Genomic DNA, 25,109 nt, shown 5'->3' with positions numbered 1-25,109 from the left:
ACGACACCTGACCCATAATATGTTATTGTTAACTAGAGTCATCCTACATTGGTGTAGAATACTAGAACTTATTCCTCCCATGTAGCTATAATTTTGTATCCTTCAACACATCTCTCCCTCTCCCTCCCTTCTTTCCACCCTTCCCAGCCTCTACTATCCTCTGTTCTACTTTTGACTTCTACGAGGCCAGCTTTTTTTAGCTTCCACATATGAGCAAGAACATGCGGTGTTTAACTTTCTGTTCTGTCTCATTTCACTTAACATAAGTTTCTCCAGTTCCATGCATGTGACTGGCTTCTTTGATTTTGCATATTTTCAAAGTTCATCCATGTCATAACATGCATTAGTACTTCATTCCTTTTTATAGCTTAATGGTATTCCACTGTATGGATGGATCACATTTTGTTTGCACCGTTTTGCTGTTGTGAATAGTGCTGCTGTGTACCAGGGTTGTATTCCTCTGTGTGCCACTGGGTTGATGGTTGGAGGATGGTAGATGTTCCCATAAAGGTGGAAATTGACCAATACTGGCTGAAATGGACCAGGTTCTTCATTAAGCTGGCCCCTGAATGTTGCAAAAGCGTTCTGCTGGTTTCCAGGATCACTGCTTAAGATCGTTCCTTTCAGTACCATTGTTGTCCAGGGCAGGGATGGGTTCCCGGAGCTTCCTGATCTGCCAGTTTCTCTGATGTCACCCTCAGACCCTCTGCTTTTGAGCCCCAGGCTACAGGATAAAAGTTTGATGGTAGGACGTGAGGTGAGGGACCCTCCTTGACCCTGGCACCCACATGAGGCAGGACTGAGAACACCCTGAGGACTGCCTGGGGTGGCTGGGGTGCTGAAGCCAGGCTCGGCCCCTCCACGGGCCATGCATGACAAGGGCCACCCTGTCTCTGAGCTTTGCCTTGGCCTTGCCGTGACCTTTTCAGGTGTGTTTCGGCTTAGATTCTGCTCCCGTGTTTCCCATGTAAGAACAGGGATGAAGTCTAAGCCCTTGTCTGGCATTTGTCAGGAATATTGGGAGAGGCAATGTGGCAGTGTGAGAAACAAGCTCACCCATCCAAACCCGAAGAATGGACTCAGAGGCACGAACAGTGAAAGCAAGACTTTTAATAGTGGTCTTGCGAGATCGGTGTCTGGTCGGTAGGCGCACTCAGGGCAGTCACAGCAACTTATCCCCTAGCATGCAAGTCCCTCCTCCTCACTGGTCGAGTACTATGGGGTTACAATCTTCCAGAACATTGCCTAAGCTTCATTATCCCCCTTATAAGGTTATACCCCGTCGCCTTCCCCACTTAAGTTTCAATTTTCCAATAACGAAACTTTCTTCCCTTTTATGGGCTGACCCCTCTTCTACATTCTGTTTGCTTATTGTGATCTTCTAGGTGCATGAGCTATGCGGTTTGTTACATTCGCAGGCTGGCTGCCAGTACTTAGATTTATCACGCCTTGAAAATGGGCCATTTAAAATGTTTTCTCATGGCAGTAAGTCGGTGAGCTGACTGTCACACACTCAGTCATTTTGCCCAAAGTGTGTGTGATGTGGAGGGCTGACAGCCTTCTCCATTACCAGTGCAGTGTGAGGTGGCACAGCTGCTGGGACCCCCTCTCTCTCATGGATATGAGTGCGTTAGAGGGGAGGTCTCGGGCCAGGAGCAGATCAGATCAACAGGATATCCAGAAAATGGCAGTCCTGGCGAGTATTGGCTTCAGATGGGGAGGGTTGGGGTCAGGGTTGACTCTTCTCACCTTCTTGAGTGAGTCACCAACGTCGACAAGTTACTCCTGACACACGGTGCCTGGGTGGAGGCTGAGGGCTAGGAACCCGGGCTCCAATTCTGGTAACCAGGCGTAATTGCTCAGAAGAACGCAGCCCAGACCAGCGTGGTGTACCCGCCAGAGGAAAGGGTGTGGCATCAAAGGGCTGTCTTCCTGGAGAGCAGGAACAGAGACTGGGAAGCCAGTGGGCCTTGGCCTCAGCCTTGCCGGCAGAGGGTCCCCACCATGTAGCTGAATTGCCAGGGTGCTTGTGAGGACTGGGTGTGGTCCAGGGTGACTCAGGGCAAGGCCTGGGGGACGCATCTCAAATCCACAGTCACCAGGCTAGAAACTGGGGTCACACTTCCCACATGGGTTCCCACATCAATTCCCTCCTTCATTCACTAAATAACGACACATCAAGGCAGCGGTGTGGATGGGAGACAGCTGTCAAAGTCACCAGCAACAAGTGCAAGAAGAGAAGAGGGAGTTACAGGCCACACAGGTGCCCAGGTGGGCCCCGGGAGGTCAGAGAGGGCCTGCCAGGGGTGGCACCTACCATGCTGACCCTGATGAGGAGAGGAAGGAGGGTGTGGGTTGCAGGGGAGGGATAGGTGCCTGAAAGCAGCATGCAAACAGCCTGGGCTCAGGAGGAGCCAACGGCATGACAGGCGCTGGGGAGAAAGGCGTGATAGGTGTGGACAGGGGCCACAGGAGGAGGGATGGTCCTCAGGAAGGGGAGACTGGTGGCCACGGCTGGCTGCCGAGGCTAGCCTCTCTCCAGCAAAATGAGCCTGGATTCACCCACTCCTTTTGTCTCTCCCCTTTGCTCTGTGGTGCCAGCAGGAGGAAGAGGAGCAGAAAAACTGGTGCTCCATTCATCAGGAAGCCTCTCTCTCTCGAGTGGTGGTGATGGTGTCCCCCAGGGGCACCTGGCAATGTCTGGAGACATTTACAGCTGTCCCAACTGTGTGTGTCTGTGTGTGTGTGTACTACAGGCCTCTGGTTCCTGGAGGCCAGGGATGCTGATACACAACCTGCAATGCACAGGGCAGCTCCCACAACGAAATTATTCAGCCTCAAATTTCACATTGCAGAACAGGTCAGGGAGTGCAAGGTACCTCCTGCTCTTTCCAGCAGGGGCAACGAGCACAGGGAGAAGCAGGTGGGTGAGGTGGGAGGAGGCTGGAGCCAGACCCAGAGTCTGTGGGGTGCAGGAATGTCGTGAGGTGACGAGGGACCCGGCGGTGAGTGATGGGAAGGGGTGCACTATGGCAGGCCGGCAGGCCGTCAAGGTCGGTTCCACCAAGAAAGTGACATCTGGGAGGGGCATTAAGGCAAAGGGGCCGCGAGAGGGTAGGTGCTCTAGAGGTAGCCCACGGGCGGGCGGCACTGAGGCCGGGCCTGCAGGGGAGGCGGTGTGGCCAGCGGACTCTTGTGGGGCGGCAGGGAAGGGAGAACCCCAGGGCTGCACAGGTTCCCTTGGGTGGCGGTGGGACTGGGAGGACAGGAGAGGAGCGCGGGGCAAGCCCCTAAGAGGCCTGAGGGGTGGGAGGGAGAGGACAGCTTCCCATGCGCCCATTTAGACCAGAGGAGAAACGGACCCACTTTGAGGACTGGATTCTCCGCCGATCCGGCCTCAGCTGTGGGTCCACGCGGCTCAAGGACCAGGGAGGAACCCAGTGTGCGGCTGCACTGATCGCCGGGCTCCGGACCCACCTGGCTGGCCTGGTGACCCGGGAAACCCGGTGTGGTGGGGAGACCGCAAGCGTGGTCAGGGGTCCAGCTCCCAATGGGGCGGGTCTCCTGTGAGTAAGGCGGAGCTCGGGGCGGGTAGCCCCGGGGACCGGGTCTCCCGCGGGGGTGTGGCCACGGCCTGCCAAGGCCCCGCTGCGGCGCGCGGGGCGCGGCCCGGTGGGCAGGTCCTGCTGTGGACGCACAGAGGTCCGCAGCGCGCGGGGCGGAACCTCCCGTGGAGAGGGCGCGGCTGGGAGCGCGGGGCGGGGCCTTTCTAGGAGAGGGCGAGGCTGGGAGTGTGGGGCAGGGCTTCCCACGGAGTGGGGGCTCGGAGCGGGCCCTCCTGAGGAGCGGGCGCGGCTGAGAAGGCGGGTCGCGTCCTCCCGAGGAGCAGGCGCGGCTGGGAGCGCGGGGCGGGGCCTTCCTAGGAGAGGGCGAGGCTGGGAGTGTGGGGCAGGGCTTCCCACGGAGTGGGGGCTCGGAGCGGGCCTCCTGAGGAGCGGGCGCGGCTGAGAAGGCGGGTCGCGTCCTCCGAGGAGCAGGCGCGGCTGGGAGCGCGGGGCGGGGCCTTCCTAGGAGAGGGCGAGGCTGGGAGTGTGGGGCAGGGCTTCCCACGGAGTTGGGGCGCGGAGCGGGTCCTCCTGAGGAGCCGGCGCGGCTGAGAAGGCGGGTCGGGTCCTCCCGAGGAGCAGGCGCGGCTGGGAGTGCGGGGCGGGGCCTCATGAGAAGAAGGGGCGGTGGGTCCTGGGGTGTGCCAGAACCCTTGAGGAGGAAGCGCTGGTCTTCTGGAGTATGACCACCAGAGCCGGCCGGGCCTCGGGTTGGGGCGGGGCCTCAGGGGTGAGGTTGGGGCCTCAGGGGTGAGGTTGGGACTTCGGGGCAGGTTCTCCAGAGGTGAGAGCTGGGGTCATAGGGTGAACCGGCGTCTGCTGAGGAAAGGGCGCTGCTTGGAGCGCGGGGCAAGGGACTCAAGTGGAGAAGGCGTGGGCCCTACGGCGGGGCGGGGCGGGGACCCCGGGGTGGGCGGGGCCGGGCCTCAGGAGGAGGGGGGTGCAGAAGCTAGGGAGGGGCGGGGCCCCTGGGATGGGGCGGTGTCTCCCGAGGAGTGGGCGCGGCTCGGAGCGTGGGACTCCTGAGGAGACAGCGCGGCTAGGGGGCGTCCGGGGCGGGGCGGGACAGGACCAACAGCGCATACTTAAGCGGCCCGGGCGGTACCGGCGTCCCGCCGTGGCTCTGTGGCGCATCTTGCCGGCGCTGCGCCCCTACATTCCCCCCTTCGCCCCGCTGTCCACGGCGCCAGCCGCCAGCGAGCAGCCCGCCGCGGGCCCGGGGGCTGTGCCGGGACGTGGGTCAGCCAAGGCAGTGCGGCCGCTGGTGCCCGCCGTAGACTTCGGCAACGCTCAGGAGGCTTACCGGAGCCGGCGAACCTGGGAGCTGGCGCGCAGCCTGCTGGTGCTGCGCTTATGCGCCTGGCCCGCGCTGCTGGCGCGCCACGAGCAGGTGCGCGGGGTGCAGGCGGAGGCGCGGGGCTTCTGCCTGTCCCGGGAGCCTTTACGGAGCTTCCTGGCGTGAAACGGGTGCCTCCCAAGCATCTCCTGGAGCAAGGGAAGCCAGGAAGGGAGGCGTTTCCTGCAGTCCCTTTCCGATATCGCGAATTTTCCTACTTGGCGATGTCTACCAACTAAAAACAATGGTCGTTTTAATATTTACGATATATACCACTTGTGGGAATACAGAGTTATCACTTGGAATTTAAAATGGAGTATTCTTCATGTTGACACAAGAGAAGCCTGGTGAAGGGCTCATAGCCTGGGACCCCAGAGTTCAAACCCGGGGACCCAGCCGCTTCCCAGACACGGCCACCCTGAGCACACTGTTGGGGAAAAATGGGAAGTCCCTCAAACGCCCAGCTTTGAACTCACCCATGGTAACTTTAAAAAGTGTGAGGGCTTTTGGTGGGGGGGGGGGGGCAACAAGCGGAACACTGTTTTAGCTGCATCAGCCTAGGGGTACTAGAGATGACGGTTATCTCCAGGTGACCCTGGGAAGAGTTTGCAAAATTCCGTTTGTTGGCGCCGATTTCTCAGGTGAGACTGTACAGAGGTCGGGGGCTGCACCCCTGGCCTCACCAGGAGGTTGGGGAAGGCGGGGGGCGGTGTGAGATGAGAAGCACTGAGCCACACTTGAGCTTAGGTGAGGCCTCGGCGGGTGCGAGGTGAGGGCAGGGGTCCACGAAATCAGAGTCAGGTGCTGTTGGCCCGAATCCCATGGGGAACGCCAAGGCCAGCTTAGGACCAGTGGTGGCGGGAGTGCGGAGGATGGTGGAGGAAGGAGCTGAGCTGGACAGATGGAGGGCTCTGGGAGGCCATTGCTGTGCTTGTGCACACAAGGATGCCTTAAGGTCAAGTTGTGACCGTAGAGAGCCCAGGCCAAGGAGACAGGAGGGCGAGAAGGGACATCCCAGGTAGAGGAACTGGCAAGGGAGGGGACGGTGATGTGGAGGCTTTGGGGAGTGCCCACATCTAAGGGGCATCCCAAAAGAGCAGCCAGTGCTGGTGGTGCTGCAATAGGAGGAGGAGGCAGCAGGGCAGGAATGCCAGGGGAGCGAGTGGCCAGCCACAGGGCAAAGACGGGCATCCTAGGTGGCAGCTGAGTGGGGCAGAGACTAGCCATGCAGAAGCCACGCCCACCTTGTGGCCGGGATGGAGTGAGGGCTAGGAAGGCACCAGGTCAGGTTTCTTTTTTCTTTTTATTTCCTTCCTCCCTCCCTCTTTCTTTTTCTTTCTTTCTTTCTTTCTTTCTTTCTTTCTTTTTCTTTCTTTCTTTCTTCTAATGGAATCTCGCTCTGTCACCAGGCTGGAGTGCAGTGGCATGATCTCTGCTCACTGCGACCTCCACCTCCCTGGTTCAAGCGATTCTCCTGCCTCAGCCTCCCGAGTAGCTGGGATTACAGGCATGCGTCACCACACCCAGCTAATTTTTGTATTTTTAGTACAGACAGGGTTTCATCATGTTGGCCAGGATGGTCTCGATCTCCTGACCTCGTGATCTGCCCACCTTGGCCTCCCAAAGTGCTGGGATTACAGGCGTGAGCCACTGTGCCCAGAGAGCTGGTGCTGCATCTTCTGCCTGGGAATCCCTCCCTGACACAGCCTCTGGGGGCCAAAGATTGGGGGAGCAGGGCTCCAGGGCTAGAGAAGCCAGAGGTCACTAAGGCCCAGTGTCCTTCAGTGTTAGAAACACCCGACCCTGCACAGCCCGATGCTGGCCCCAGCAGCCCTCCGTTGGGGCAGTGGGTCCCAGGCCTGTTTATGTTTTTTTTTGTTTGTTTCAAATGAGACTGGGTCTTGCTCTGTTACCCACGCTGGAGTGCAGTGGTGTGATCATAGCTCACTGCAGCCTAGACCTCCCGAGCTCAAGCCATCCTCCCACCTCAGCCTCTTGAGTAGCTGGGTCTATAGGTGCACTCCGCCACACCTGGCCAAGTTTTTTTTTTTTTAAATTTTTGTAAGGAGGAGGTCTCACAGTTGGGTGTGGTGGCTTGTGCCTGTAATCCAGCACTTTGGGAGGCTGAGGCTGGTGGATTGTCTGAACTCAGGAGTTCAAGACCAGCCCGCACAACATGGTGAAATCCCATCTCTACTAAAATACAAAACATTAGCCAGGCATGGCGCCAGGTGCCTGTAATCCCAGCTACTAGGGAGGCTGAGACAGGAGAATTGCTTGAACCCGGGAGGCGGAGGTTGCAGTGAGCTGAGATCACTCCACTGCACTCCAGCCTGGGTGACAGAGTGAGACTCCGTCTCAAAAAAAAAAAAAAGGAAAAAAGATGAGGTCTCACTATGTTGCCCTGGCTGGCCTGGAACTCCTGGGCTCAAGTGATCCCTCCACCTTGGCCTCCCAAAGTGCTGGGATTACAGGCGCACACTACCATACCCAGCTAATTTTCATATTTTTTGTAGAGATGGTGTTTCACCATGTTGCCCAGGCTGGTCTCAAACCCCTGGCCTCAAGCGAACCGTCCACTTTGGCCTCCCAAAGTGCTGGGATTACAGGCACATATCACTGCACCTGGCCCTTCTGAGCAGTGCTTGGAAGCCGCCTCCTGACTGGGGCTGGGGGTCAGAGCGGCCAGCTGAATGCTGGGCCATCAGGGTGAGGGGCATCTTCTCACCCATTGCCTGTTCTCCCAGGGCAGATGGAAGGGGAAGGCCCTGCACTGGGGTGGCATTAAACAAGATGAGATGGTAAGATCTGCTTTCACTTTAAAGGAACATTTCTGGTTGTTGCTTGGAAAGAAGTGTCAGGGGCAAGAATGCTGCAGGAGGGCTGGCCTGGAGGACAGGGTGGGACTGCGGGCTGGCTGCACGGGGGCAGGAGCCTGCGCTTGCATCAGAGGTTCCTGAGCGACCCTGGCTCTGGGGCAGAGGCCTGAGCAAGGGGGCCTCGCTGGGGTGTCTCTGTCTTAGCCACGCTCGGTGTTTCTGGGTCCTGTGACCCATGTGTGAGCAGCCTATGGTGCTGGTGGCACAGGGGAGGAAACCAAGGCAGGGAGCCTGTGGGGGCTGCTCGGCAGGGGACAGGCAGCTCCTGTGCCCACTGCTGTCCCACACCTGCATGGAAACACAAACCCCGCCACGGAGCCCCCTCCCATCTCCACAGGGCCTCCAGAGAGCCATGTGCGAGGACTTCATGGGCAGGGTGGGGTGGGGTCAGGAGCCTGCTGTGGGCTGGCCAGGCATGGACAGGACACCAAGCTGGAGGTGGCGGTGCTGCAGGTGGGGCAGCCTTCCCCTTTCCCACTCCTGTGGCTTGTGCAGGGGTGGGCACCGTGGGGGTGCACAGGGGGCATGGTGGGCAGTGGTCTGAGGTGGTTTTGGGAACTCATCCAGGGCATGTGGCTCACTCCGCAGCTGCTGGGGTTGGCCTGGTGGGGAGGAGGAGGTCAGAGGGACTCTGAACAGAGAGGGGAGATGCTGGCAGGAGGGCTGGGGACCCAGCCCTGCAGGGTGTGGGCATGCATCAGCAGCGGGGTGGGAATAGACCTGTCTATGCAGTAGAAACAAACCAGAAATGGATCGTGTTCTTCCTAACGATGTAATAAAACCAGAAACAGCACCAGAGGCCAATGGGTTGGGGGAAGGAAAAAATGTGAGTGAATGGGGCTGATCCAGGCCTTCTCACTTCTCAAGGAAAGTGTTGCAAAAATGGGCATCGCATCCAGGGCTGAGATTGAGGACTGGTTTACAGCGGAGACCCCGGGAGTGTCTGGGTGAGAGCAGCCCCCAGGCTGAGAGGACATGAGCATCAGCCATGGTTCCAGCCAAGCCCCAGTGGCGTCTCCCAGTCCTGGCTGCCCTGCCTGAGAGGGTGGGCCTTGGGATGACAGTGCTGAAGGAACTGCTTTTCACACAGCAGGACTTGATGGCCTCAGGAGTCCCTGAGGCTGGGACTGGGCTGGGCAGGGTAGACATAGGGCCAGCACAGACCCCACAGAGGGCTCTTTATAGAATTATCTGGGTCCAGAGCAAAGGTGGCACTCTCAGCCCTTCATGGAGTCCATGCTGGCAGGTGAAGGATCAGAGCCCCACGCCTCATCCTTGGGGAGCCTCCAGTTGAAGTGGGGAGGTGACTGGGGTGGTGCAGTAGTGAGCCATCCCCTCACACACTGCCAGCCTTGCCCACTGTGTCCTCCCTGGCCCCCCAGAGCTGTGTCTGCCTCCGGCCTGGCTGCCTGTGCTCAGCCCCTCCACAAGCCCTAGGGTACTCAGTGTTTTCAGAGCCGCCTAGATGCAGGACTGTTTGTGTTTTGGTTTTAAATTTATTTAATTAATTAATTTTTTATAGAGACCAGGTCTCACCATGTTGCCCAGGCTGGTTTCAAACCCCTGGGCTCAAGTTACCCACCCACCATAGCCTCCCAAAGTGCTGGCATTACAAGTTTGAGCCACTGCATGCCACTGGTTTTAAATTTTTAAACAGAGAACAATATTTACATTTCCTCTGTCTTTTTTTTTTTTTTTTTTTTTTTTCGAGACGGAGTCTCGCTCTGTCGCCCAGGCTGGAGTGCAGTGGCGTGATCTCTGCTCACTGCAAGCTCTGCCTCCTGGGTTCATGCCATTCTCCTGCCTCAGCCTTCTCTGTCTTTTAAAACTGAACACCAAGGTGGGTCTTGTGGTGGTTGGTGAACGGACAGGTTTGGGCCTGGATCCCCCACCCGACCCTAGCACCCACAGGTGGGGTTGCCCACTCTGCTGATGCGCCTCCTCCCTCAGCACCGTGGACCTGCTGGACTGGAGCAGCCTCATCGACAGCAGGACCAAGCTCTCCAAGCACCTGGTGGTCCCCAACACACAGGTAACACCTCCGCTCCTCAGTGAGGCCCAGCTCAGCAGGGCGCTGGGCTAAGAAGGGAATTCAGCCTGCCATGTGTGTCTCTTGTTGCCCACCCTGGGAACTTAACATGACCAAGATCACTGCACACTATGGCCCCACAGACCCCCTGTGGTCCAGGGGGAAGAAGACAAACCCACTAGTGTCCACAGAATGCTTGGTGGGACAGAGACCCACGTGGAGCCTTAAGACACCACAAGGAGAGGGGGTCTGGGGCCTTCCCCAAGTCATCTGTCTTGTGCATCAGGTCACCCCAAACTTCAGAGTCCTGAAACGGCAGCAGCCACTCTGCTTCTGCCTCATGGTTCTGGGGTTGACAGGGCTCAGCTAGGCAGTTCTCCCTTGGGGTCTCCTGGGTAGCTGTACTCACCCAGTGGTGGCGCTGGGACCTGGGCGAGGCGCCCACTCACATGTCTGGGAGTTGGTGCTGGCTGTGGCTTGGGCTTTTTCCCAACATGGCAGCTGGGCTCTAACAGCCAGTGTCCCCTGAGACGTGAGAGCCAGGCAGAAGCTGGGTGACCTTTTCCTGCCTCGCCTCAGAGGTCACACGGTGTCTTTTCTGCCAAGTTGTTTGTTAGAAGCATGTCACCAGGCCAGCCTGTATACAGCGGGGAGAGGAATGAGACTCATCTGCCTGTGGGAGGGGGGCCCAGGACCTGGCAGACTGCTTGAAACCACAACCTAAACTGGGATTTGAAGAAAGAACAGAAGCACCTTCAGAAAACATCCTGCAGAGGCAGCTTTCCATGACACATCTAGCCCCAGTCCACTAAGGGCCCAGCCTCAAACTTAGAGCCCCGACCCAGAGCCTCGGGGCGCAGTGTGTACCGTGTGGCTGTGCACCAAGGCCACCAGCTGTTGGAGACTTTAGCGCGGTGTAGCAAGGGATAGAGCGGTACTGTTTGTGCCCAGTGAGGCAAGGCTGCTGGGGCCAGCAAAGGGGTGAGCGGGAGGCCCTGCGGGATGGGTCCCCATGGCCTCTGAGCATCAGCTTCTTGAAGGCCTCATCCTGGCGGTTGCCCTGGTCCCTGGCTACGTGACAGCATGTGCTGCACGACCGCCCTGTCTGCCTGTAGCCAGGGGTTCTTCCTCCTGGGCCCTCTCCCTGCTCCGGGCGGAGCCCTTCTGTTTGACGATTGGGTGGTCAGTGTTCACTTCCTCAGTGTCACATGGGAGCTGCAGGGGCCCTCCCACAATGGTGGGGCCTCTGTGAGAACTGGGGAGGCTGTTAGAGTACACACTTCAGGGTGCAGGCCTGGACTGAGCCTGGGGCCCACTGACATGGGCACTGAGCTCCCTCATGGTACCCCCAGGCCCCGCGTAGGGCAGTGCACTGGCTGCGTTGGAGGTTCCGGGGCACTGTGCTGCTGTGTCCAGGTGGCCCTCCCTCCCGGCCCTGCATGAGAGGGTTCCTGTGGGCTGGGAACACTGAGAGAGGTTTAGCCTGGGCCTCACGGTGGCACTTTCCAGCCCTCGCTGCGGCCTGACCGCGTGCTGCACCCCCAGACAGGACAGCTGGAGCCTCTGCTGTCCCGGTTCACTGAGGAGGAGGAGCTACAGATGACGAGGATGCTACAGTGGATGGATGTCCTGGCCAAGGTGAGCTGTCCCACTCAGGCAGAGGGCTGGGGCCCTGGGGACCTGGGACTCCTGCAGAAGAGGGCACCTGCCTCACTTGAGCAATAGTTGCTCCCACTCCCCTACCCCCTGCACCTCTCAGAAAGCCACAGAGATGGGCGTGCGGCTGATGGTGGATGCCGAGCAGACCTACTTCCAGCCGGCCATCAGCCGCCTGACGCTGGAGATGCAGCGCAAGTTCAATGTGGAGAAGCCGCTCATCTTCAACACATACCAGTGCTACCTCAAGGCAAGCCCCCGCTCAGCCCCTCCCGCCTGCCTTGGGGCTTGGAGACCCCACAGGAGGGGCTCCTCTCATCTGAGCTCCCTGGCATTTGCCTGGTTTCATACTCAGCACCCACCAGGGAGCTCATGGGATGGAGAAGGGAGTGGGCCGTGCCCCCAAGGGGTTGTTGGGGTCTTCTGCAGCACAGCTCACCCAGCGGGCCCCAGGGTCCAGGAAAGAGCCCCTTAGGTGGTGGCCACAGCCAGGCCTGCAGAGGAGGCCGAGGCCAGGGTGACTGCCTCGGAGTAGCAAGAAAGGCCCGCTGCCCGCAGCCTCTCCTCTGGTTCTCGGAACCAGCCAAGAGTGTCTAAGGAGCAGGAGGAAGACAACGATCTTTATGAGGGTCCACTTGGAAGGCGTCACACGACCATTTCCTCCAGCGTGTTTTCAGTTCAGCGCCCCTAAGAACCTCCTGAAAGCTTTGGGCCCTCCCCGGAAAGACTCACCCAGGACGTCACATGTATTCAGGGAGCCCACCCTAGCCTGTGGGCCCCAAACTGCTCAGGGATGTTAGCAGGTCCAGAGCACTCAGGGGTGAGCCAAGTGCCCAGAGGACACAGGGTGCCATGGGGAGGGGTCCAGGCAGGAGCATGCAGTACGCACCCCTCCCTGTCGGCCTGGGAGTCTGGAACACATGATGGCTGCTGGCGCCTGGGCTGCACCCATAGGGCCATCCACAGGCCACACAGGAAGCTGCAGACGTCCCCACTGCCATTGCTCCTTGGGGACAGAGGTTGGAGGCCCATCCTCACCCACAGCTGCTCCAGGTGCCCTGAGCTGCACCTCCCCAGACAGCTGCTGCCCAGCCCTGGTGACTGCACCTGGGCCCAGGAAGGCCCCATCCTGCTGTCACTTGGGCTTGCCCAGGCTCCCTGTGACTTTTGGCCCTGGCCCCACAGGATGCCTATGACAATGTGACCCAGGATGTGGAGCTGGCTCGCCGTGAGGGCTGGTGTTTTGGGGCCAAGCTGGTGCGGGGCGCATACCTGGCCCAGGAGCGAGCCCGTGCGGCAGAGATCGGCATGAGGACCCCCTCAACCCCACGTATGAGGCCACCAATGCCATGTACCACAGGTGCGCAGCTCTCCCACCCCGTCTTCCCAGGGCACGGCGCCAAGAAACCAGGCCTGAGGGAGAGGCTTGGAGACTGACCCTGTCAGCCACGTGTGTCCCCACGTCAGAACTGGTATTTCCTCAGCTTTTGTGTCATGTGTTACTTTTTCAAAAACATTAAGATTATTCTTTTATAAATACAGAAAAGCCTATTGAACAAAGCAAAATTGGCCACAGTTCCCTGAGCCAGCTCCTGCAGACAATTAGATCCAGAGATGGGCACGAGCACCCGGTCTTCCCCGCCGCAGGCTCAGCCTGTTTGCTTTTCAGTTCACACAGTGGGATCGCCCATCAGCTGTTCTGCACCTGCTTTCACCGCTCTAGTTTCTTCATGATCTTTTCATGTAGCACAGGCTGGCCAACTATGGGCTTTTCCTCTTAGAGGCATGTGTGTGTGCTGCAAATTCAGAGACCCCAAGTGTCTCCTGGTTGGCTCCAGCTCCCCTCCTGCAGCCGCTGTGCATGTCGTGCCACAGCGCACACATCTCTGCCATTGTTGTTTGCGTTGTAGCTTGTCCTCTGCCCAATGTGTTTTTCATTTCGCATTCTATCTGGGTCCCCTTGTGTGGGCTTGCAGAGTGGTGCTATTAACAGCCAGCATGGGGTGTCCAGAGCTATGTGTCCAGCATCTTTGATCTTATGGGTTTTCAGTCTGGTTATTGTAACAGGGACTCGCTGGACATACCGTCACCCTCTGTGGTACACACAGGCCGTCGGGTTTTATGTCTGAGGATGCAGCTGTCCTAGGTTGCTGGAAATGGAATTGCTGGGTCAGAGAGAATGTGCGTGTGGTCAAGCCTGCTGAGTGTCCTCGCTGCAGGAGGGCCGTACTGCTCGGGCTTCCTGGGGCACCGGGATGCCCACCCCCATGGTGCCCTACAGGGACCTGCTTCCCTTTTATTTCCTTGCAGGGCCAGGGGTGCACTGTGCGATCCCTCCCCAGAAGCAAAGCTGTGTCTGTCATGAGGCTCATGGGCATGTTTGGGCTGGTCCCCAGAGTCACAGCATGTCTGATGCAGGGACGCTGTGCCCCAGCTGGTTCTGTGTGAATTGTCTGGTCCCAGACATCGCTTTTTCTTGGTTGCTAGTCTTTCTTTTTCATGAGGTGCTGGGAGGGGCAGATGCTGCTCCTGTTCCTCCTGATCCTGTGGATACCCTTGGAAAGAGCCAGTTCACTGCATGGCTCTGGGTCTGCCCTCGGCCTCCTCTCTGTGCAGCTGGTAATGAGAGGTGCAGGTGGCCACAGGCCTGGAACTGGGCTCACATGGCGCTCTCCACAGGTGCCTGGACTACGTGCTGGAGGAGCTGAAGCACAACGCCAAGGCCAAGGTGATGGTGGCCTCCCACAATGAGGACACAGTGCGCTTCGCACTACGCAGGTAGGTGCGCCCCGCCCTGCACCGAAACCCCACCCCGAGCCGTTGTCTCCTCTGGTTGGGGAGAGGTGGCAGCAGCGCAGAGCTCAGGGTGGGCAGAGCGACCTGCTGGGTGCAGTTGGGCATTTGTGGGGAAAGGCTGGTGAAATGAGCCGGAGGGCGGCTTCAGTGCCGCAGGCCCAGGCGCTGGAGTTCTGGACGTTGGACTGTGAGAGCACAACGGCTCTTTGCAGTTAGGTTGGTTTTTAAAATTAACTTTTTTTTTTTTGAGATAGAATCTCACTCTGTCACCTATGCTGGAGTGCAGTGGCATGGTCTCAGCTCACTGCAACCTCCGCTTCCCAAGTTCAAGCAATTCTTCATGCCTCAGCCTCCCAGGTAGCTGGGATTACAGGCATGTGCCACCACGCTTGGCTAATGTTTTGTATTTTTAGCAGAGACAGAGTTTCACCATGTTGGCTAGGCTGGTCTCAAACTCCTGGCCTCAAGTGATCCTCCCTTCTTGCCCTCTCAAAGTGCTAGGATTATAAGCATCAGCCACTGTACCCAGCCTTTTAAAAGTTAATATCTGACTTACTAAACTTCACAATTAAAAAACTAAATTTCATTAGGGGATTCGGATGGGTCCTGAAAGGTACAAATGCAGTGTTGGAGCCCAGTCCCTCAGGAGGCCTCCACAGCACCACCTCATTTATAAACAGTTCCCTTCACATTTTAACTACATCTGGAATGTAACGGTTTGTTTTCTCTTTAAACATTTGTCCCATGGAGCACAACTTCGTTAGAATTCTAACAAGTCAAATGCAGAAGTTAGGTGAAGTCAGTTCTTGGATACTCCTGTACTGTCACCCTGGTCTTAGCTCATGCCTTAGCCCAAGCTATGCACACAATGGGGTCCTAGGTTGCCCTCCCCTCCCAGATTCCGCCTTCCCAGGGATGGGACCCCCTAGAACCCTGGGGGGCCTGAGCAGTGGCCTCGCTGGCTCTCGCCTTCCTAGGAGCTGAGCAGGGGCTCCACTCCTCAGCAGGGCAGGGTGCCCCAGATCCAGGGCTTGTGGCACGAGGGGGCTCCCCAAGGAGCTGTGAAGCCACAGGGCCAGGCTTGGGGCCAGGGCTGCGGCCAACAGGACATGTCCTGGTACTGCTCAGGGAGCTGACTCACGGCTCTGAAATCATTCAGTGATGTCCACATTCGGCCTTTGTTCACGATGCTGCTGCCTTTTCATGGCCTGAAATTGCAGCACACCCATTTTTGTGCCCTGACCCTCTGCTAATTGTCATAGATGTGTCGGTGATGGGACAGACTCACTTTCTCCACACACATGGGCCTTGCGGCCAGCAGTGCCCAGCACTCGGGAGATGGTGGGGGGTCCTCTCAGCTTGTAATCAGGACTCCCAGCCTCTGGGTGGACTCTCAATGCTGGTGGACTCATAGCCTGACTAGACACATCACCATCCAACTCCAAAAGGACAGCCTGCCCTCAGCAGGGCTTCCTCTCTCCAGCTTCCCCCCGGCACCTGTCTGTCCCTACTATCTTGCTGTGGCAGTGGCTTCCCCACTGGACACAGCTTCCCCCTCCCCTGAGTGGCAGCCAGGCTCTCTCCTCTTGGCCCCAAGGGCTCTGTGCCAGGCTCCCCCAATACCACGCTCACATCCCTGCCTGAGAGGCTGGACCCCTGCAGGCTTCAGCTCTGTGCCCCTGCTGTGGGTGGCTGGGGAGCTCTGCGGAGCTGGGGTCCCCTCCCCAGGGTAAGTGGTTCTAGACTATGGCAGCTGCTCTGTCCTATGCTGGGCCCAGACTGCCACACCACCCACCCTCAAACAACCCGAGTTGGCTTTGGCCAAGGAACAAACCAGCCCCAAACTTAGAGGCTGGGACAGTGGCATGTTCTGTAGGCCAGGGGTGGGCTGGCTCAGCTGATGCTTCTGCCACTGGCTGTGCCTGTGTCCCTCCTGTGTCTGTGATCTGTGGCTGTTGGGGCCTAATGAGCTCATTCACGGCTGGGGCAGTAAAGGAGACTGCATCCCGGGTCCAGCGTCCCACAGGCCAGGCTTTGGCACGTGGTGGGCTCAGGCTTCCAGAAAGCCTGGAGAGGGCAAGCCTCTGCTTGTGTCACCTTTGGTACCTCCTTGTTGGCCAAAGTGCCTCACGAGGCCAAGCCCAGATGCCAGGTGGAATGAGCCACTGTCCTGCGCTGGGAGGAGCCACAGTCACATGGCAGAGGCTGTGCACACCAGCAGGGGAGGGGGCAGCCAGCAGTGGCAGCCCGGCTCTCGGGTTCATGTCCTGGGGTTGAAGAAGACACAAGATGGAAGCCAGGGTGATGTGGCAGAGATGGGTGCCTGCTTTAGACTAGGTGGTCCCGACACTGGAGCCCAGCCCAGGGATGGAGGGAAAGGGCCTCTGGCTGATGGGTACTCTGGGAGCCAGGGCTGGGGCAGGTGGAGAACAGAGGAGGTGAGGCCCTCGGGGAGGGAGTGGGAAGCACAGCACAGGCCCCGCCAGTCACCCGGGTGAAGCGTGAGCAGCAGGCGGAACTCGCCCCAGGGTGGGGGCCCCAGTGCTGTGCAGACCAGCTAAGTCAGGATACCTGGATATAGTAAGCTGGAGATGAAACTTGAGAACTGTCACTGCATGAGTATTTCAAACCCTGAGAATCTTTGTAAGACCCTGTAAGGGGTGGTGTGAAGACAGGACAGAGTTGAGGGCCCCACCCCAATATCTGAGCAGTGCTAATAGATATATAAGGCAAGCCACATCTGTAATTAATTTTTTTGGTAGTTACGTTAAAAGATAAAATGAATTTCAAGAATAATTTTAATTAACCCAAAATATACAAAATATTACTTCAAATTGTATTCAAGTTGATTTTAGAAAAGCAATGCAGCATTGTGCATTATTTTTCTAGAAAGTCTCCTAAATCCCATGAATATTTGACATTTGCAACACATCTCGATTCAGAGCAGCCGCCTTCCGAGGACTCGGGGGCTGTGTGTGTGGGACACAGCAGCTGTGGGGATGGGGCAGAGCAGCAGCCCACAGAGGGCGAGGGCAGGGGCCGGAGACCAGTCATACCACAGAACCCTGGAGGGCTTGAGGAAGGGATGGCAGGAGAGCCAAGGAGCTTCTCTGCCTTGTGGCTGCACCTCCAAGAAGGGAGGTAGAGGAGAGGTGGGAGAGGGGAGGGGAGGGAAGGCAGGAGGGGGGCCTTATTGGCTAAGGGCTGAGGCTTCCCCAGGGAGAAGAGTAGGGCAGCCCAGCAGAGTCCTGCTGGGAAGAGGCCTCACTGGGAGAGGGCCAGGCAAAGCCCATACCCCAGCCCCACCTCAAAGGGGATAAAGTCTGGAGAGTGTAGATGGGGGACCTGGGGTGGCAGGACAGGGTCAGAGCTGGGACAGGGGCCCTATACCCCTGCACCAGGAACAGTGTCCTGGAACTAGCCCTCAGCTCCTGGCTTTACCTGCACAGGATGGAGGAGCTGCGCCTGCGTCCTACTGTACTTTGGACAGCTGCTAGGCATGTGTGACCAGATCAGCTTCCCGCTCGGTGAACGGGGCCCTTCCTGGTGCGATGGGGTGCGGTGCTGGGCCTGGGCCTCATGGCGTATCTGCCCCCATGCAGGCCAGGCCGGCTACCCTGTGTACAAGTACGGGGCTGTAGGTGCTGCCGTACGTGTCCCGCCACGCCCTGGAGAACAGCAGCCTCATGAAGGGCGCCCATCAGGAGCGGCAGCCGCTGTGGCTGGAGCTCTTGAGGCAGCTCCGAACTGGCAGCCTCTTCCATCGCCCCGCCTAGCACCCGCCAGCCCACCCTCAGCCTCCAGCACCCCCCCGCCCCCACCCAGGCCATCACCACAGCTGCAGCCAACCCCATCCTCACACAGATTCACCTTTTTTCACCCCACACTTGCAGAGCTGCTGGAGGTGGGGTCAGGTGCCTCCCAGCCCTGCCAATGGTGGGGGCACTCAGGTGTGGGCCGAACCTGATACCTGCCTGGGACAGCTGCTGAGAACTGTTGGGAACTCTCCTCGGATGTGCGGGCCCAAGGCCCCCACCTTTGTGACCCCCATGTCCTTGGACCTAGAGGATTGTCCGCTTTCTGCCAGGGCCAGCCCACACAGCCCGAGCCCCTCGGGGAGCAGTGGCCGGGCTGGGGAGGCCTGCCTGGTCAATAAACCACTGTTCCTGCAGCTGAGAGCCATTTGCCCTCACACAGGGTCAACTCTGGGCAACAAAGAGGGAGTGGCTCAGACAGGGTCAGAGAAGTCTCACCCCAGACTCTGGCTTCCAGCATCATCTGTTCCTGGAGGCCAGGCCCTGCGCAGACCTGGGCACCCAGGGTGCTGGACACCCCCAACCGACTCCACAAGGACCCAGCAGGGCCCATGGGCCCAGCCCAGCACAGAGGGGACTCATGCAGACGCAGAGGCCAAGCTCCCCTGGGGAGCCTGGCACGCCTCCCCCTGGGGCTCCTCCTCAGGCCATTCTTGCCACCCTGAGTCCTCTACCCCAGTAACCTGCATCAGGCTCCTCCTAGTGGTTCCCACGGGACACTGACCAGGCTGCGGCAGGCGCATACTTGCACCCCGGGCCTTCTCCCACACTCTCCAGCCCCCAGCCCCACCAAGCAGGCTGGATGTGGTCCTCATGCCCTGGGGCTTGGATGGGGGCCCCGTGCAGATGGCAGTGACAGCATCCTGGGACCAGGGCTGGGGCAGGAAAGGAGGGAGGGTCCCAGTCTCCATGCAGGGGGAAGGGTGGTAGGCTGGGCACACAGCCCAGGAAGGGGCCCCCAGGCAGAGGCCTCTGCTGCAACAGAGGTGGGGGCCCTACCAGGTCCCTGGTTATGGCAGAACCTGCAGCTATCACACAAGCCACATGTGGGCCACACTGAGGCATCTTTATTTCTCTGGGTCACACAGAGCTTGGGCCTGGGAGCCTCTTCTGCATGGGGGCTGCAGCTGCCAAGGGAGCGGCTGAGACCAAAACAAGCTCTCGGGTGGGTCCCCGTGCAGGTTGGGATGTGCCCCATGGAGTAAGGTGTGAGAACCCCCAGCCTCACTCTCTGCCTGGCCCTGAAGCAGACAGCGGGAGGCTGGGCCGGCCTCCCCTTTATGAGACTATTCTAGCATTTGGTAGCAAGTCCCAGATGAAGGATGACAGGCAGCCGGGGTCCACCTGGCCTCTCCTCAGCAGGGGGAACCCCCTGCAGGCAGCTGGGAAGGCAGTGGCCAAAGGTCAAGAAGATGAACTCTGCCCAGACTTCTGCTGCCTGTGGCTATGGTGGGACAGGGCTGCCTTCCTGGTCACAGTGGGCAGCAGGCGACTGCCAGGGACCTCCCAGTCCCAGGGCTGCCTTCCCTGCCCGGCAGCCCCTCTGCTGGAGCTTCTGGATGAGTTCCAGCAGGTTCATCTGCAGCATCAGCTCCTGGGATACAGAGGGGCCCCATGAAGGCCAGAGTGACCCCTGGGCCCCTTTCATCCCAGCCCAAGGGTGCCAGGCAGTGAGCCCACAGGTTGACCATCCTGTGAAGCCTGGTCATGGCCTGCCAGGATAGGGTGGAATCTGAGCCTCTGCCCCGAGCAGGGCCACTCAGAATGGCATGCGGGAGGGGAGCAGAAGAGGGCTCTGTGGGGCACAGCAGGCCTGGGGAGGGTGGGCAGTGCCCATGGTTGGCTGGCTCACCCCCCTGTAGGGAATGGGCCTGGCCTCCATGCTGGTAATGGCACAGAAATCCTTTCCAGAGCCTCAATCCTTCCACTTCACCGCCTATACCCTGAGCCTGGCTCCCCAGGGACCAGCAGTAAAACCCCAGATGGAATGGGGCCCAGGGGCACTCAGGCTAGGGCAGAGCAGGCCCAGGCACTGACCTGTGGGTTGGTGGTCACGTAGAAGCCAGCCACCCCCGCCTTCTCCAGTGTGCTCTGCTGGTCAGCCACCTTCCGGTCCAGCTCCAGGACGATCTTCCTGTCCATCGCCCGCTGCTCCTCACGAATCCGGTGCTCCACCACCTGCCATGGGGCCGGGCGTGGGGCGGGGAGGTGAGGGCAGCTCAAACACATGCTTCTGCTGCTGTCCCCCAGTGGCACCAGCTCTGACACCACCGATGCATCCTCACCACACCCAGGCCTCTCCTCAGCCATGCGAACCCCTGAAGGGGGCCCCAAAGGGCTTCCACGAATGCCCTGACTTGGGGCTGCCTTGGGACCACACACACATCTCCACAGGCACACCCTGCCCCATGGCTTGTTGGTTACATGCCAGTCTCTGGTTGTCCCTGTGCTCCCTGGGAGAAGGATGGGCCCCTTCCTGGCTGGCCCCACCATTGCCTTTGTACCCCCCGAGGCCACCTGCTCTGCGGAGACCCCAAGCCACGAGGAGCACTAATGGACTCCACGGAAGCACTGATGGGCCTTCACCCTCCACCCAGCCCCAGCACACCTAGCACCCTCAGGGAGGAGCCACCTGGTGGGACTCACTAGGTCTCCAGTGTCCCACTCAGGCCCAGGATAGCCACCCATGCCTGAGCCCCCCACACCCCTTCAGCTCAGCCCAGTCAGCAGAGCCACGTAGTGCCCACAGGAGAGCTGGGCCGGCCACCCTGCCTGTGCCCCCAGTACCTCTAGTTCTCGCTGCTGAGCCGCCTGAAGCACAGGCAGGTTGTGGGGCCGGCAGGCCTGCTGGGCTTCCTGGTGCTTCTGCCGCAGCGCCTGCCTGAGCACTGGGAGGGATGAGAGCCCGTCAGCTGGCGGTGGGACTCGGCAGCAGCCCTCACCCATGGACACCTGCCTTACCAGCCCGGCAGAGCAGCCAGGCCAAAGGGGTGTCTGCACTGGGGAGGACGCCAGCCTCCTCCATCCTCCCACCCCACTGTCACCCAGGGCCAGGCCCTCATCCGGTGGCAAGTCTTCAGGGGACTCCAGAAGGTGCGGGGCACTGGAAGAGGGTGGGGTGGGGAAGACTGGCCAGGTGGGGCCAAAGCTGCAGCCCCAGATCCAGGACACCCGGAGGAGGCGGGTGGGAGGGAGGCTGCGGTCTGAGGGCTTCAGGGCCCCCATGGCCACAGGCCATGGGACATCTACTCAAGTGTCAGAGACCACCTCAGGCAAAGGCATGGGAAAGAAGCAGGAGGAGCAGGGTCGCTGAGCCTGAGCATGGGGCCTTTGCCTACCAGGGGTGTGGTTGGCCCCTCCACCCTCGGTGCCGCCCTTCAGGGTGAGCAGTCCCCTCCCCCATTTGCAGCTCCCAGCCCCCGCACAGCACCAGAGGGAGAAGGGTGGGCAGACCTGGGATGCCCAAGTTTGGGATGAGCTTGGGGCGCCATAAGCCTGTGCGGCTCTGAGGGGCTCACCCTTGGCCACCAAGTAAAGCTCCATGGTCCTTGCCAAACTGTGCACAAACACAGATGTGTGTGAACTGTCTAGTCTGAAGGGAATATACAGAGGAAGCGATCATGGGACATAAACCACCATGAAACAGAACATGCAGCACCCCGCAATTGGTGCCAGTGACCAGTAAGTGCCAAATGGCTACAGCTCCCCAGGAGGGAGGGGTCCCTGGCCAAAAGAAAAGCGAAACCCAACACTCTGTTCCTGGGAAGAGCCCTGATGTTGCAGCTGTTCTTTGGTGGCCAGTCTCCAGGGAACTCCAGGACCTCTGAGGCTCCCCTGCAGGTAGCCTGGCTCCTGCTGTGCCTACAGCCTTCCACGATCTCCTGTTTCTTGGCATTTTGTACACACCTCAATGATGGCATTTATCACATGAAATATGTTTCAAACCAAGAGCCCCCTCGAGACATCTCCATAACACAGGGAAGCAGGGAAATGTCATCTCCTTCACTCTACTGATCAAACATTGCTACAAGTTTTAGATCCACTACCAGATTCCACTAGGGAGGCAACCAAAAGGCAAGAAGAAAGCCACGCCGGCTGCCTGGGCAGAAGGGGCCTGGCCTTAGACATGACCAGGGAACACAAAGGAGGCAGGAGCAACCAGTCACCCCTGCCAAATCAGCAGGAGAAGCAGAAAGTCAATGCAGGCATGCCTGCTGCTGGTGGAACCAGAGCCTGGCCCAAACCTTCTGAAGCACAAACAGCATTGGGCCCAGGCAGGTACTGAAACTCCCCATCCTGCTAGAAGGAACTATGGCTCTGTGGAAAAATGGCCGATTCCAGGACTGAGACACGGAGAAAACAAGAAAAGATGAGCCTGAACACATACCTGAACCAGAAAGCAAGGAAGTGCTCTCAGAATGATGGGGCGGCATCTAAAGGAGCTTGGAGTGCCCCCACTGGCCACACATGGCACAGTCTGAGCATTAAGGAATAATGAGCCATGCACTTGGGATTAGTAAACTGCATGCATCTTACAGCTCAATAAAAATTTTTAAAAAGACAATCGCCCAGACACTTAGGGGAAGAAGTAATGCCAATTCTACACAAACTCTTCTGGAAAACTGAAGAGAACACTTAGAAACTCATCCTATAAGGCTGGCAAAAACCCTGATACCCAAACCAGATGATATTACATGAAAACTGTAGACCACAGTTTATCACGAACATAGACCAAAAAATTCTTAAGATTTTAGCAAATCAAATCCAGCGTACATAAAAAGGATACTACAGCACGATCAAGTAGGATGGAATTCAAGTGATTGTAATTCACTGTAGTAACAGAAAATGACTCACCACGTGATCATCTCAAGAGCTGCCAAAAAGGGATCTGTCAAAATCCAACATCCATTCTTGATAGACACACACCAATCCTGGAGCAGATGGACACTGCCTGCCTTCTGGGGAAGGGGGCCTTGCACCGCTAGGAGGAATTTTTGACACATTAAACCTGCCTCTCATCAGGCTTCTACCAGCAGTCCAGTGTACAGGAAACCCAGAGAGTGGAGAAGCACATTAAATGCATGAGGAAGCATTTCCTCTGATAGATCCAGACAGACTGACTTTTCTACAAAAAGTAAATGCCACAATAAATGTTGGGGACTGTTTCAGAAGCAAAGAGACCAAAGTTACCAATTGTAGCACATGAACTTGGACTGGATCCTTACTTATAAAGCAACAATTTGCCACAAGTTAGGTACCATGATGTGGCCGTGCACTGAAAGTCAGGAGACACCCGAAACAGTTAATTTCTCAGGGGGCTACCTTCTGCAGCTGTGTAGGAGACTGCTCTTGTTCTAGAGAACTTGCTCCCAATCCAAGGCCAAGGCTGATCCCACCCCCCAGGTTGTCTGGAGGCATTCTTGGTTTTCAGGACTAGGGAGGGTACCCCTGCCATCCTGCAATGCGCAAGACAGCATCTCACCATAAAGACCTACCCAGCCACAAATGTCAACATAGCTGGGTTGAAAATCCTGGTCTCCAGGAATGCTGAAGACTCTTGGTGAATGCTATGCTGTCACACGTATGTATTTTGGGATATCAAGAACTAGAGCAAAACGTTAACTACCGAACTTTAGGTGAAGAGCACAAGCGTATGCACTATACTATCTTTTCAGCTTTTCTAAATGTTTTAACTTTTAAAATAAGAAGTTTGGGAAAAATAACAAAGGTGGAAACTGATGGTGCAGGGGGACCTGCCCTATATAATTTGCAGGAAAGGGCTCCCAAGCCCACCAAGCAGGCCTGGCTCAAGTGGGAAGCTCTTCGGATTTGGGAGGGCGCCACAGGAGACAGTGCTTACGAATTTGATGTGCAACTGGAATGAGGCCCTGCGAGGTCTGAGAGGGAACTGACCCTGAAGGACGCTTGCTGCACAACTGTCAACAGACCTCCAACTACTGAGGGGCAACGCTGCTGCAGTCAGCGCCACCACCAGAGTCTGCCTGCAGGCCAATCAGGCACCGAGGCCTAGGGCCATCGTGTCTGGAAGGGGGTGGGGCACAGGGAAGCCCGAACAGGGAGTTTCTGCTAAGAAGGAGGGTGCTGCGCAACTGAAAACAAAACTGGTTGGACCCACTGGTCACCAAAAAGGCGTTGTCTCAGTCTCTGCGCCCGTTGATTTTGTCAACCTTCCGAACCTCTTCCGAACACTCCCTCCGAATACTCCCAAGGAAGGAGCTGATCTGCACAGATACCAAGAGCTGCCGGGAGGCGCCGACCCGGAGGAGGCGGCACCTCGTCCCGCTACCCCCACGCACCTCGGTGCTCGTTCTGTAGGCGCAGGCGCTGGTTGTACAGGCTCTTTTCGGTGAGATGCTGGATCTCCAGTAGCCCCTGCACGATTTCGAACACAGTGCCGTCGAGAAGCGCCAGGGCCAGGTCGCTGAGCGTGGTGTAGGACAGGCGCTGCTGGAAAGAGCTGCCGGTAGGGGGCGCGGTGAGCCGCGACGGGACCCGACGCCGCCTCCGAAGGCCTCCGCCCGCGTACCTGGGCAACTCCTTCACCAGGCTCTGTAGCGCCGACAGCAACTGGTAGTGTCGCTCCTGCTGCCGGGCACCGTCCGCCACCTCCTCCAAGGCGCCCGCGTAGCGCTCCATGACGCGGACGCCCGCTAGCCGCCGGCGGCAGCGACGAGCACCCCTAGCTTCACGACATCCCGAGAGCTGCGCGTCCCGCCCCTTTTACGATAGTCCCGCGCGCGGCGCGCCCCGCCCCTTTTTACGACAGTCCTGAGAGCGCACGGCTGTCTGCCCCGCGCCCCGGCGCCTGGTCTTTCAGAGGTGTGGCCCACCCCTCTGCGGAGAATCCAAGGAGGGTTTTGTTCAGCCCATGCTCGCACCTGCCTGCTCCCTGCGCGACCTTAGAGGCGAGACTCCGCCGCCTGGATATCGCAGGAGATATCCCACCGGCCCTTGATATCGGGCCTGGATATC

At 58.4% G+C, this 25,109-nt stretch overlaps 1 protein-coding gene and 1 pseudogene across 1 annotated transcript; one reads left to right on the top strand and one right to left on the bottom strand.

Moving 5' to 3' along the window:
* Positions 1–4,578: 4,578 nt before the first annotated feature.
* Positions 4,579–18,472, top strand: LOC115835839 (annotated as a pseudogene).
* Positions 18,473–19,161: 689 nt separating this feature from the next.
* Positions 19,162–24,870, bottom strand: DGCR6L (DiGeorge syndrome critical region gene 6 like). The gene is made up of 5 exons (XM_003280372.4): positions 24,664–24,870; positions 24,434–24,594; positions 20,904–21,004; positions 20,154–20,294; positions 19,162–19,710 (listed from the first exon to the last, which is right to left on the bottom strand). The coding sequence occupies exons 1-5, from the start codon at positions 24,771–24,773 to the stop codon at positions 19,561–19,563; spliced, it is 663 nt and encodes a 220-aa protein (XP_003280420.2). The 5' UTR covers positions 24,774–24,870; the 3' UTR covers positions 19,162–19,560.
* Positions 24,871–25,109: the final 239 nt, after the last annotated feature.

This window comes from Nomascus leucogenys, chromosome 7b (assembly GCF_006542625.1).
Source record: "Nomascus leucogenys isolate Asia chromosome 7b, Asia_NLE_v1, whole genome shotgun sequence".
NCBI lineage: Eukaryota > Metazoa > Chordata > Mammalia > Primates > Hylobatidae > Nomascus > Nomascus leucogenys.
This window is presented reverse-complemented; position numbering and strand designations above follow the sequence as displayed.